The sequence below is a fragment of the Malurus melanocephalus genome, unplaced genomic scaffold (assembly GCF_030028575.1).
Source record: "Malurus melanocephalus ecotype Western Australia unplaced genomic scaffold, MMel_1.1 scaffold_96, whole genome shotgun sequence".
Lineage (NCBI taxonomy): Eukaryota > Metazoa > Chordata > Aves > Passeriformes > Maluridae > Malurus > Malurus melanocephalus.
Window position 1 is genome coordinate 2018683 of NW_026623328.1, and position 9890 is coordinate 2028572.

The 9890-nt window shown below is 47.6% G+C and overlaps 1 protein-coding gene across 2 annotated transcripts in view; it reads left to right on the forward strand.

The window, feature by feature from the left end:
- The window catches only part of SIN3A (SIN3 transcription regulator family member A), a 31696-nt gene that overhangs the window by 1759 nt on the left and 20047 nt on the right, over positions 1 to 9890 (forward strand). Inside the window, exons 1-3 of one of the 2 annotated variants that reach the window (XM_057368735.1) lie at positions 457 to 476; positions 6916 to 7136; positions 8557 to 8733. In XM_057368735.1, coding sequence (XP_057224718.1) covers positions 6948 to 7136; positions 8557 to 8733 — 366 coding nt within the window. In that variant the 5' untranslated portion in view covers positions 457 to 476; positions 6916 to 6947. Of the gene's footprint in view, positions 1 to 456; positions 477 to 6915; positions 7137 to 8556; positions 8734 to 9890 lie in introns of those variants that run through there. The other variant, XM_057368734.1, reaches the window with a different exon arrangement.

Below are 9890 nucleotides of genomic sequence, written 5' to 3' on the forward strand. Positions count from 1 at the left end.
CCGGGCTGCGGCGGGACCGCCCCCGGCAGCGCTCGCCCGCATTGCACGGCCCCGGTACCGGCCGCGCCGCGCGCCGGAGCCGCCGCCGGGGCTCCCCCGGCTCGGAGGGGCCTTTGGACAGCAGGGGCAGGCGCGGGGCTCCCCCGGCCGCGGTGTTCGCCCAACTTGCCGGCGGAGTTGCCGTGAAAGCGCTTTGCCGCGCCATCCCCCTCTGCCGGGGTCCCGCTCCGCCGCCTCCCCCCGCGCCGTGGGCGCTCCGAGGCGGCTCCGGGATCGCCGAGGGTTCCCCRCGTCGCTTTTCGCAGTTTTGCAGCTCCGTAGCGCAGCTCTCCAAAAAGACCTGTTGGAGCAACGTGTAGATGCATGGAAACCCGGGAGCTCCTCGTGCACCCATTAATTTTCCAGCGATCTTAATAGCGAGCTGCATCGCTCTGCTCGTCCTCTCTGTGCTGTGAACTTGGCAGACACTTGCATTGGTATTTCATTCCCTTTTTTTTTTTTTTTTTGTTTCTTCAGGCTGTTGTACATCCCTAGAAACTAGGGGGTTTTAATTTGATAGCAGGAGGCTGGTGGAGTTCAAGTAGCTTTTAAAAGTATGACCGTGCTTGGTGTCTGCTTAACTAAATCCTGTTTTTTCTACCTTCTCCTGGCCTGGGTTCAGAATGGATTTTAATAGTTGTTATTTGTGCGAATAGCATCTCTGTTCAGATAAAAAAGTTACATCCCTAAAGAAATCCATTTACTTGGACCACTGAAATGAGGCAAAATAATTTGTCTCAGCTCTATTTTAAAGTAATTATCAAAGGCGTCTCCAGCAGTGCCTGGATTTCCAGTCTCCTACTCTGTCCGGAGGAATCTGAACCTGGTCTGTGTGCTAAAGTGTAGCTTTAGGCTGACCTAGGACCTCGTGTTTCTCTCCTCTCTTGTCACTTTTAGTTGTGCTAAAAGGTGTAGGATCAGTAAACAAGTGGGAAATGCCCAGCTTAGTTCAGTACCGCTATATCTGCACTGGCCATCTTCCACTCCTAATTTGTAATTATTTATTAAAATACAGTTTCAGATAGGCAAACATTATTATAGAGGATTAACAGTACAATACTTCAGGTTGAAATGGCATTTTATTTTAACATAGTAGTTTTGAAGCACCTGTAAAACTTCCTTCGTCACAYAAAGTATCTTGGCAGCCTGGTGTCAGCCTGTGCTGGATCTCCAAGGACAGAAAACCACTTTTTAGGGTCTTTTTTTTTTTCCCCTGCTCAGGTGAAGTTAGCAGTTTTTCACATGGGTGCGCTCTTTGCAAAAGGAAATTGCGCTTTCTCACCCCAAAGTATTTCATCCTCATCCCTCCCACCTTCCGCTTCTAGTGAAGACACATGGTCTCAGCATGAATTTGTTTGAGATGCTGCAATGTAATCATTCACCCAAAAAAACAGCACTAATTTCCTCGGSTTTGGGGTAACTCTGGGTGATTCAGGCTGCTTTTGTGAGCAGTGTGGGGAAGGGGGATGCTCTCCCCCTGGCCCCAGCCTGGATTGCCGGGGGAGCCCTCTGCACAGGCTCCTGGCACGTGTGGGTCTTGGAGCCGGGAGCATCGTGTTGGAATTGGCAGGCGGATCATTTACGTTTCCAGGATTTATGAATCGTTTTCTGTCCAGATTGCAGTTCTGGACTTCTCCAGCRTTGGAAAGCTTTTATGGCTGTTGGCGCTGGAGCAGTAAAGAGCCCCGTAATAGCTGTCTCTTCAGCCTGGGGTGCGCTTTTGGGGCTGTGTTACTTCTTTACAACCCTGCTTCAGTCTTGTCTCTTTTCTTCTGGATGAAAAAAAGGGTTCTGCTCGTTCTCTCTRTGCATGGAGTAGGTGCAGTCAGGGAATGGGACAAACAATGCTCCGAGCTCTGTAGAGCATGTTCTGGATCACGTCTCTGTGGTGAGATTTGGCACCCAGGCCATTGTTGGCAAAGCATGGATCGGTGCCTTATCAACTTCTTATCCATCTGGGCAGAGATGAGTGRGGTTTATTCACATCCCGTCTGCCTCATGATGAGTGCTGGCAMGGCTGTCACGATGTCACCCTGCAGAAAACTCTCCTAACTGCTCCCARAGCTTCAGGTAATGCTTTTCCAACACCTTTTTCTGAGGATGCATCTCATTTCACTTTGGAATGATGGTCCTGGATGTGTCTCTCTAGCGTGACCGAGGGGTTATCCCCATGCTACAGGCAAGGGATTCAGGTTGTGTGGCACCATCCAAACAAAGTGCAGCAGYGGCTGCTGAACAAGCTGGGTCATGTTCTGGAAGTCGTGTGGCCGGGTTAGCAGCGCTGCCGGAACCTGAGCCGGCTGCTTTCCAGCAGGCACTGTGATGTACTCRTCTATAATCCTATGTGGGATGTGTCCTGCAGCACATCCGCCACTGTTCCGGGATCCGAGTTGAGACCTTACACTTGCTGCTCCCAACTCTTGAGTCTTCTCTCCCTCAAAAGAAAACCTTTTAAAAAGCCCTCACGTGTGTTAAATAATCTGCAGCCYTGCAATTTCCCTGCAGTTTTTCAGAGACCAAAATCCTCTCCAGTGGCTCTTTCACAACTTGTTGGCGAGGGTGGTGTTTATCCACAGGTGTGTTGGGTTTCCAACAGGTGCTGAGGCAGCGCACCTTTACAATTTGCTTTCTTGCTCATCTCTATTTGGTTTTTTCCTTTTATTTTACCAGCTGATCTCTAATGCCAGAAGACCCTGCTTATCTGGTGGGAAAACCTGTAATGGAAATAATGGAGATTTTTGGGATATTGTGTGGTAAAACTTTGGGGAGCGGGGCTGCCACCAGAGAGGCTATTTTGCGAGGGAAGAGGAGAGTACCTGGGCTCTCGTGCCTCTGTTKCTCCCACGGAGCAGTGAGCAGGCAGGAGGAGAGCCCTGTAGTGCTCCACCAGCTGAATCCAGCCTTGTCCTCGCTTTGTTCCTTCTCTTTCTGTGTCAGTACTGCCACTCTTCTGCTTTCCTCAGTACCAGAGGGAAAGGGACGCGCTCCACTTGCCTTTATGTGTCCCACCGGCTTGTGTGAGGCAGATGGATGGGGGAACCCTCTGATGAAGTTGGCGGGGTAGAATTGCATAATGAGATGCAATGTACCTTTTCTGAATTTTTCCCTTGCTTTACCAGCTGAGGATCCTGTGTGWGTGTCTGCCTGATGCATCCTACCTGTGGCACGGAGCTGGTGAGCTGGGACGTGGCACAGGTGGGAAGATCCAGAGTTTGTTCCCATGCAGCATCCTTTCCTTGTGAAGAGGAGTGCTAAAAACCTCTGAAGAAAAAGCCCCAAAAAATAGTTTTCATCCTTCCTTAGACAGAATGGCGTGTGCTCTAAGTGGAGTTAAAACAGAGTTTGGGTAGAAATGCTGCTGGGGAAAGGGAATGCAATTCTTGGCTTGGTCTGCTCAGGTAATTCTAAGCTGTCCTACATGCCTCCTGTTAATGCTTTTAACAAAGGAAAGTACCTGAATTTTGTGACTTACTTTCAGTCCCTGCTGTATTTTCAGGGYTTTTCCGCTCTCAAATTAAGGTTACAGATGGTGCAGTTTGAATTGGGGCCCTCTAAAATCTACACTTCAAAGTCCATAAAGGGATGCCAGAGATGTGTGCAACATTTCTGACATGATGACATAAACGTAGTATTGTTTGTAACATGGAGAGGAAAAGCCTGGTACAAGTCTTTGATATTGTATATTTATCCTCAAAATACCTTTCCCTTAGCTGGGCTTTGCCATCATTAAKGAAAAATCAGTTGTCACTGAGGGTGGAAGTGGGTGGAATTGCCCCTTTGAGCAGCACGCTTCGCCTAATTCGGTTCAAAATTACATTTCCAGTCTCAGGTTTCATCTCAGTCCTCCTTCCTCAGCTCTTTGGTGGGCTGTAGAAGGGRTAGGACTTGCTGCACAACAGATCTCTCCAGCTTTTGAACAGAGGAGATCAGTGGAAGATGCCAGGTCAAGATTAGCAGTGCTTCTGTGAGGAGATGAATGCATGCAGGGAGACCATTCAGCATCTCCTTGGGCAGGATGCAGATGGGTCACTGTTCTGCTGCTGGTTTGCTTTCCCCTCTCTGTGTTGTTTGGGTGGTCGTGGATGCAGAGTTACCATTGCCAGTCTATGTCTAGGTACCCCAGAGCTTCAAAATCATCTCTCTGCTAGCATTAATAAAGCCTGTCAATTAGCAATCTTCATTAAGGGCTGGTTTGCTGTGAGACACTCAATGGGTGCAGACCCTTGGTAGGAGCAAGCATGGTGCTGTCTAGRAAGATTGACTTGTGCTATTACATATATATACATATATACATACCCCTGTATATAATAAAATAAAAAAAAAATTCACAGTTGAAGCAGCTCCACTGCTTGAGTAGATTTTCACTTTACAGAAGTTTTCATATCAACCATAYAGCAAAGAGTCCGCAGTTGGTCTGCACAAATCAGGAGCTTCTAAAAATTGTGTTCATGGTGCTGGGATGTGTGTGCTGATGGATCCTTGGTGCTGTCATGATTCCCGTGGCCTCACACGCTAAGAATTTTGGTGGCTTCATGGGGAAAAGTCTTCTCAGGCAGCCTAAGGTGACATTTTAATCCTCGTAAGGGCACGTGAGTCTTCAGCCATCTTCTGCCCTCAAACAGCCTCTGCTGTAGGGGTTGGTCAGTCCGTCTGAAGGGCCAAACGTGGAGCATTGCTTTGGGAAGTGAGACCCGAGCATGAGACATTGAACAGCCATCACAGCACACACACTCCACGTGGATCTGTACATGTGTGGTGAAAGGGTGAGGGCAGAACCAGCCTGGGAGATCAAAAGCGAGTGGCAGGACTGGCTGAGGGACCAGTGTTCAGAGCAGAAGGGTATCCAAGTTGGTGAGTGGGTTATAAATAGCTGCCACCAAAGCTGTGCCCAGACTTTACTCACGCACTCAGCCATTGTCATGCAAAATCCTGGCCAGCTCTGCTTGTGGGTGGATGGTGTGAGGCCAGATTTACTCAGTTKAGTCCCAGCCTTGTTAACATGAAACTATGTTTTTGCAAAGCTGAGTGTGGTCTGGGCCTGAGGGGAGTAGCTCCGAGTTAACCTGCCTGGCTCTTCATTTGTCAGCAGAGACCACTTGAMAAAACAACAAGTGAAGTGCAGGCACCATTAGCAAAGTGAGCTCCTGGAGTGTGCTCCTCTTCTTGCTGAGCATGTGCTGGGGGTCAGCCCTGGTTAGGGTTTGTAATTTGCAATTAAGATACAGTTGACAAGCTTTCCCCTTTACTTGGTGCAAGGAGTCCTCTGCTTCCTATCTGTGACCTGCCAGGTGATTTGGGGACCTCTTGAGAGGTTACACTTGTTGAGTAACTTCAAAAAGAAATTAAGTCTTCTTCCTTGTTGTCCTATCCTCTCCTAGTGAACGGAGGAACTAGTAGAGAAGGTTTAGATTAGATGCTGGAAAGAAATTCTTCCCTGTGAAGATGGTGAGGCCCTGGCACAGGTTTCCCAGAGAAGCTGTGGCTGTCCCTGGATCCCTGGAAYTATCCAAGACCCTGTTGGRTGGGGCTTGGAGCAATTTAGGATAGTGGAAGGTGTCCCTGCCTGTGGCAGGGATGTGGAATGCGTTGATCTATAAGGTCYCTTCCAATCCAAATATTTTCTGTGTTTTATGTCAGGGGGAAATCTGCACCTCCATCCTGCTGGTTCCTGTTTCCATATTTGACGKGAGCTATTAGTAAATGATCTCTGGGTTATTTGATTAATGACAGATTTAGACTGTGAAGAGCTGTCTTGACTTGGGCGATGGGGATTGGCTCGGGTGGCTGTTGTACCATTATTCTGGGGGAATGCCATTCTCTCTTGTTTATCCATGTGTTTGCCTTAGCAAAGAATGTGTTTAACTTGARAAGGCCTTGCTTTAGAGAGGTTCTGAAGCAGAATAGGGCGAATTTCACTGTTTTCTGTCCCTCAAACACCTTAATAGGCCTCCTGTGCTTTTGACAAACAGCAGATAACATCTCAAGGATGGCAATAATTATCAATGGACAGAAAACAGCACTGGAATTTGCTTGCAGTTGAGAGTACTGGGGTGAGTAGTTCAATCCAACAAAGCCAGGAATTCATGGCTCCTTTTGGAGCAGGACAGTGGCAGAATGACCTGTCAGATTGGAAGTGAAATCAAGTTTCATAAAAGCAACTTGAAGTTGGGCGGGAACATGAAGAAAAATAMTGGGTAGTAAGTGAGAGAGCTGCTGATCTGTGCTCCCTGGCATCCCTGGCAGGCAGGAATCCAGCTGCTGAGTGGGGCCAGGGTACTGGCAGGATCACAGGTGTGCAGCATGTGGTATCCAAAATACTCCCGGTATAGTGAACCTGTGGCTTTTCCTGAGGYTGCACACAAAATGTGTTYAACACGTGTGTATTAAATGCAGAAYACTTTGGGGCTGCGTAATCTGAAGTGACTTCAGACTGATTAYACATCYTGCTTTTCCCCAYGTTTTAAAGCATCTCTCACAGCTGGCTGTCATCCTACCTGGACTGTCCAAGAGGGRTTTTTTCTGTTGTCAGTATATCCTTCCCCAGTCTTGTGTTCAAACACTGCGTTCATGAGCTTTGCGTCGCTCAGGGTCTGTGTGTGGCGTCAGATGCTTCAGTCAGCAACATCCTTTAAGTGACTGAAGAAATCATGAACTTCCAAGTTCATACAACAATGAGGCTGTACTTTTTGGGATAAGAAACCATTGCATATTTTATGCTGAAAGCTGAGTCTTTAATTCCACTTTCCCATCTCGAGATCTGAGTATCTGAACAAACAGAAATTTGCCCTACCCGCTCACAGCAATCTCCACATCACCCATTCTGCGGGACAGGAGCGRTGGATTGATTCCCTGTGCTAACTGTCCTGTTTTTCCCAGGTTTTGTAGTGCTTGCCGAGCATGAGTTCAGCATGAAGCGGCGATTGGATGAACAGGAGTCACCCGTGTATGCGTCGCAGCAGAGACGTATCACCAGCAGCACCGAGGCTTTCCCGCACCAGCACCGCGTGCTCGCCCCRGCCCCGCCGGTCTATGAGGCGGTGWCAGAGACCATGCAATCGGCCACGGGCATCCAGTACTCCGTAACTCCCAGCTACCAGGTGTGTGTGTGCTCGGCCCTCAGCTCTGGGGCYAGCCAGCACCGTGTCATGGCTCCACAGAGTTCTGTATTTGTTTTGGTAACCAGGGTTTCCTTTAAAAAATGGGCAATGTGCTTATCATCCATCTCGTTTGCAATGCTTGCTTTATTGGCTTCTTTCATGAACCAACATGGTGTGATTTGGCTTTCTTGAACATGATTCTTTCAATGATTCTCAGATCATGGTCTCTGAATCACAGGTTTGTGGAGGGCTTTTCCTCCATTTTTCTGTTTTTCTGCAGGAAAAGGTTTGCTATTGTGAAAGATGTGTGGTATCTTGGGTGATCTTAAACTTAACAGACTAGATCAGCATTTAGATTGAAGACTTTCAGGAAAATTGAAATGTTTCAGAAAGCATTACCCCAGAGTCATTAGGTGGCACTCTTCCCTCTCTTGCCTCCTTTACAAGGAGCTGGCAGTCGGGAACAGGGAAAAAAAATCTTTTCAAGAGTACACTGGAGATAGMTCTCACTGAAAGAGCAGGGAAAAAGCTATTTGTGTGATATTTATCTTTGCCACATTTCTGGTGTGTTGAATGTTCCATGCTTGTGCTGCTGGTGAGCTGCTCTCCCTGTGTAGTGCCTGATTTTACACACAGCTTCATCCTTGCTTCTTCAGAAGGGATGTTCACACTCACAGTGGCAGGCACAGAGCTGAAGGCAGACCCTTGCAGGGGCTGGAAGAGGGTGTGTTGATGGCTGGCAGTCCTTCCTAAAAAGAACTTGGATGGACCAGCAAGCAAATTTTTTTTTGTTCATCAGGATTAAATAAAGTATATTCTGTCTAAAAGAGGCTTGAATAAAAAACTGGGTTTGTGAAAATGATTTTCCAAATTGAAACTTTCCTGGTTTACGTTATGAAGAAGTCCCAAAAGTGCATGCCYTCTGTTCCTTTCCCTATTTTTCTAGGGGAAATACCAAGCTGAGTTTTCCCCTGAGCCTGCTGATGCCAGAGAGCCACAATTTGACTTCTGGTACCCAAACTGAATATGAAGAACATAGCAGCTCAAGAAGATTCATTCACTCAGACTATTACTTGTGACATGTAGAGAAAGGAGAGAACCTTGACTTTTGTCAGATTAAAAATCCCATTTTATCCTTCTTTTGCAGGTCTTTATGTCAGGGGACATATTGGACAGTCAGTGAGGGGTGCAGGTTGGGGATGAGCTGTGTTTGGAACGTGTTTGCAGGGAGGGCTGTCCTGTGTTTGGGGTACAGAATGAGAGTTGTCTGCAGTTTGTTGAGTGAGGTTGTTAGCAGTCATGGTTAAAGCTCACACTGACCATGTGTTCTGCTTCCTTGGTTGTACTGCGGGCTCTGGGAAGCTCTGTGCTCTCTGCCCCGCCGCCGTGGCCGTGCCTGAYGTGCTGTTTGCCTTGGCAGGTGTCGGCTGTGCCGCAGAGCTCCAGCAGCCACGGGCCGGCCATCGCCGCCGTGCACGGTGGGCACCACCACCCCGCGCCCGTGCAGCCCCACGGCAGCCAGGTGGTGCAGAGCCACACGCACCCCACGCCCCCGGCCGTGCCCGTGCAGGGCCAGCAGCAGTTCCAGAGGCTCAAGGTAACATCAAACAAAGGAAACCCACCTCTCCTGAAATACTTTGTGCTGCCAGAACCCTTTTTCTATCGTATTTACCTCCCTGCTGGTGACTTTCTGAAAGCTTTCTCGATGAGGATTTGATGCTTCCTCGTGTTTGGGAGTCTGCTCAATGCAGAAATGGACTTCTCTTTCAGCCACAACCCTGTTGTTTCAAATACCATAATAAAACGAAATTGGACTCGCTAGGAAAAGATTGGTGGCAGGGAAGAAAAGGAAAGAAGTATTGCTTAGAGTATTTGGATGAATGGGTTAAATTACCAAAACATTTGGTGCTTTTCTGAACACATGGCATATGTGGGTGGYTGTGTGGGAGTAATTTGGGAGTAAGGAAGGCTCTATTCTCAGATTATGTGCTGTAAAATYCTTAAACAAAGAGAAAAGTCCACCAAAAATAACCCCTCTAAGTAGCTACATTTGGAGAAGGCACATACATACAAATTGATGCCKGTTTCAGCTTCTTCCAGATAGGGTGTGAGTCTTTTCCAGTTTTGGTGGAAACCACTGCCCTATCCTTTTGCTGAAAGTGGGAAACTCCATTTCTACAGACCTCTGAAAAYGGTTTCAAAAAGAATGGTTCTTTCTCCCAGTGAAATCCATGGAAAATCRTTTGCTAGTGCAAGGTTGGGGCTATCCATGAGTATTTCTTCCTTTACTGTCGTTTAATTTCAGACGAAAGAGAGGTGCTATGTGTAGCTCTTGCAGCTGCTGAGCGTGTGGCCTGGCTGCTGGAGGCACAGGGACCCAGAGCTCTCACTTTAGGCTGTGGCTGTTCTTCCAGGACCTCTGAAAATTGGCTGTTGGTACACGAATCATAAACCTCTTGCTGTTTGAGATGTAAAACAATTTGCCGCCCACAGTTGCCATTTTCGAAACCCTTCTATGTCGAACTGAAATGTCTGGCTTTTTGAGAGAAGTGCAAGCGTGTACCTGGCAGACATCTACTACACTGAATATGTCATTTCCACTTTCTGCTTATTCTTAGACTTCCATAATAATTTCCACATATGAATGCAGGAAAAATACTCAGTCTAGTTCTGTTTATCCTAGCAGTCACTTCAGTGATGGCAAATTTGGAGTATGGGTTTGTTTTTTTTTTAATTCTGAGTAATTCTGCTGAT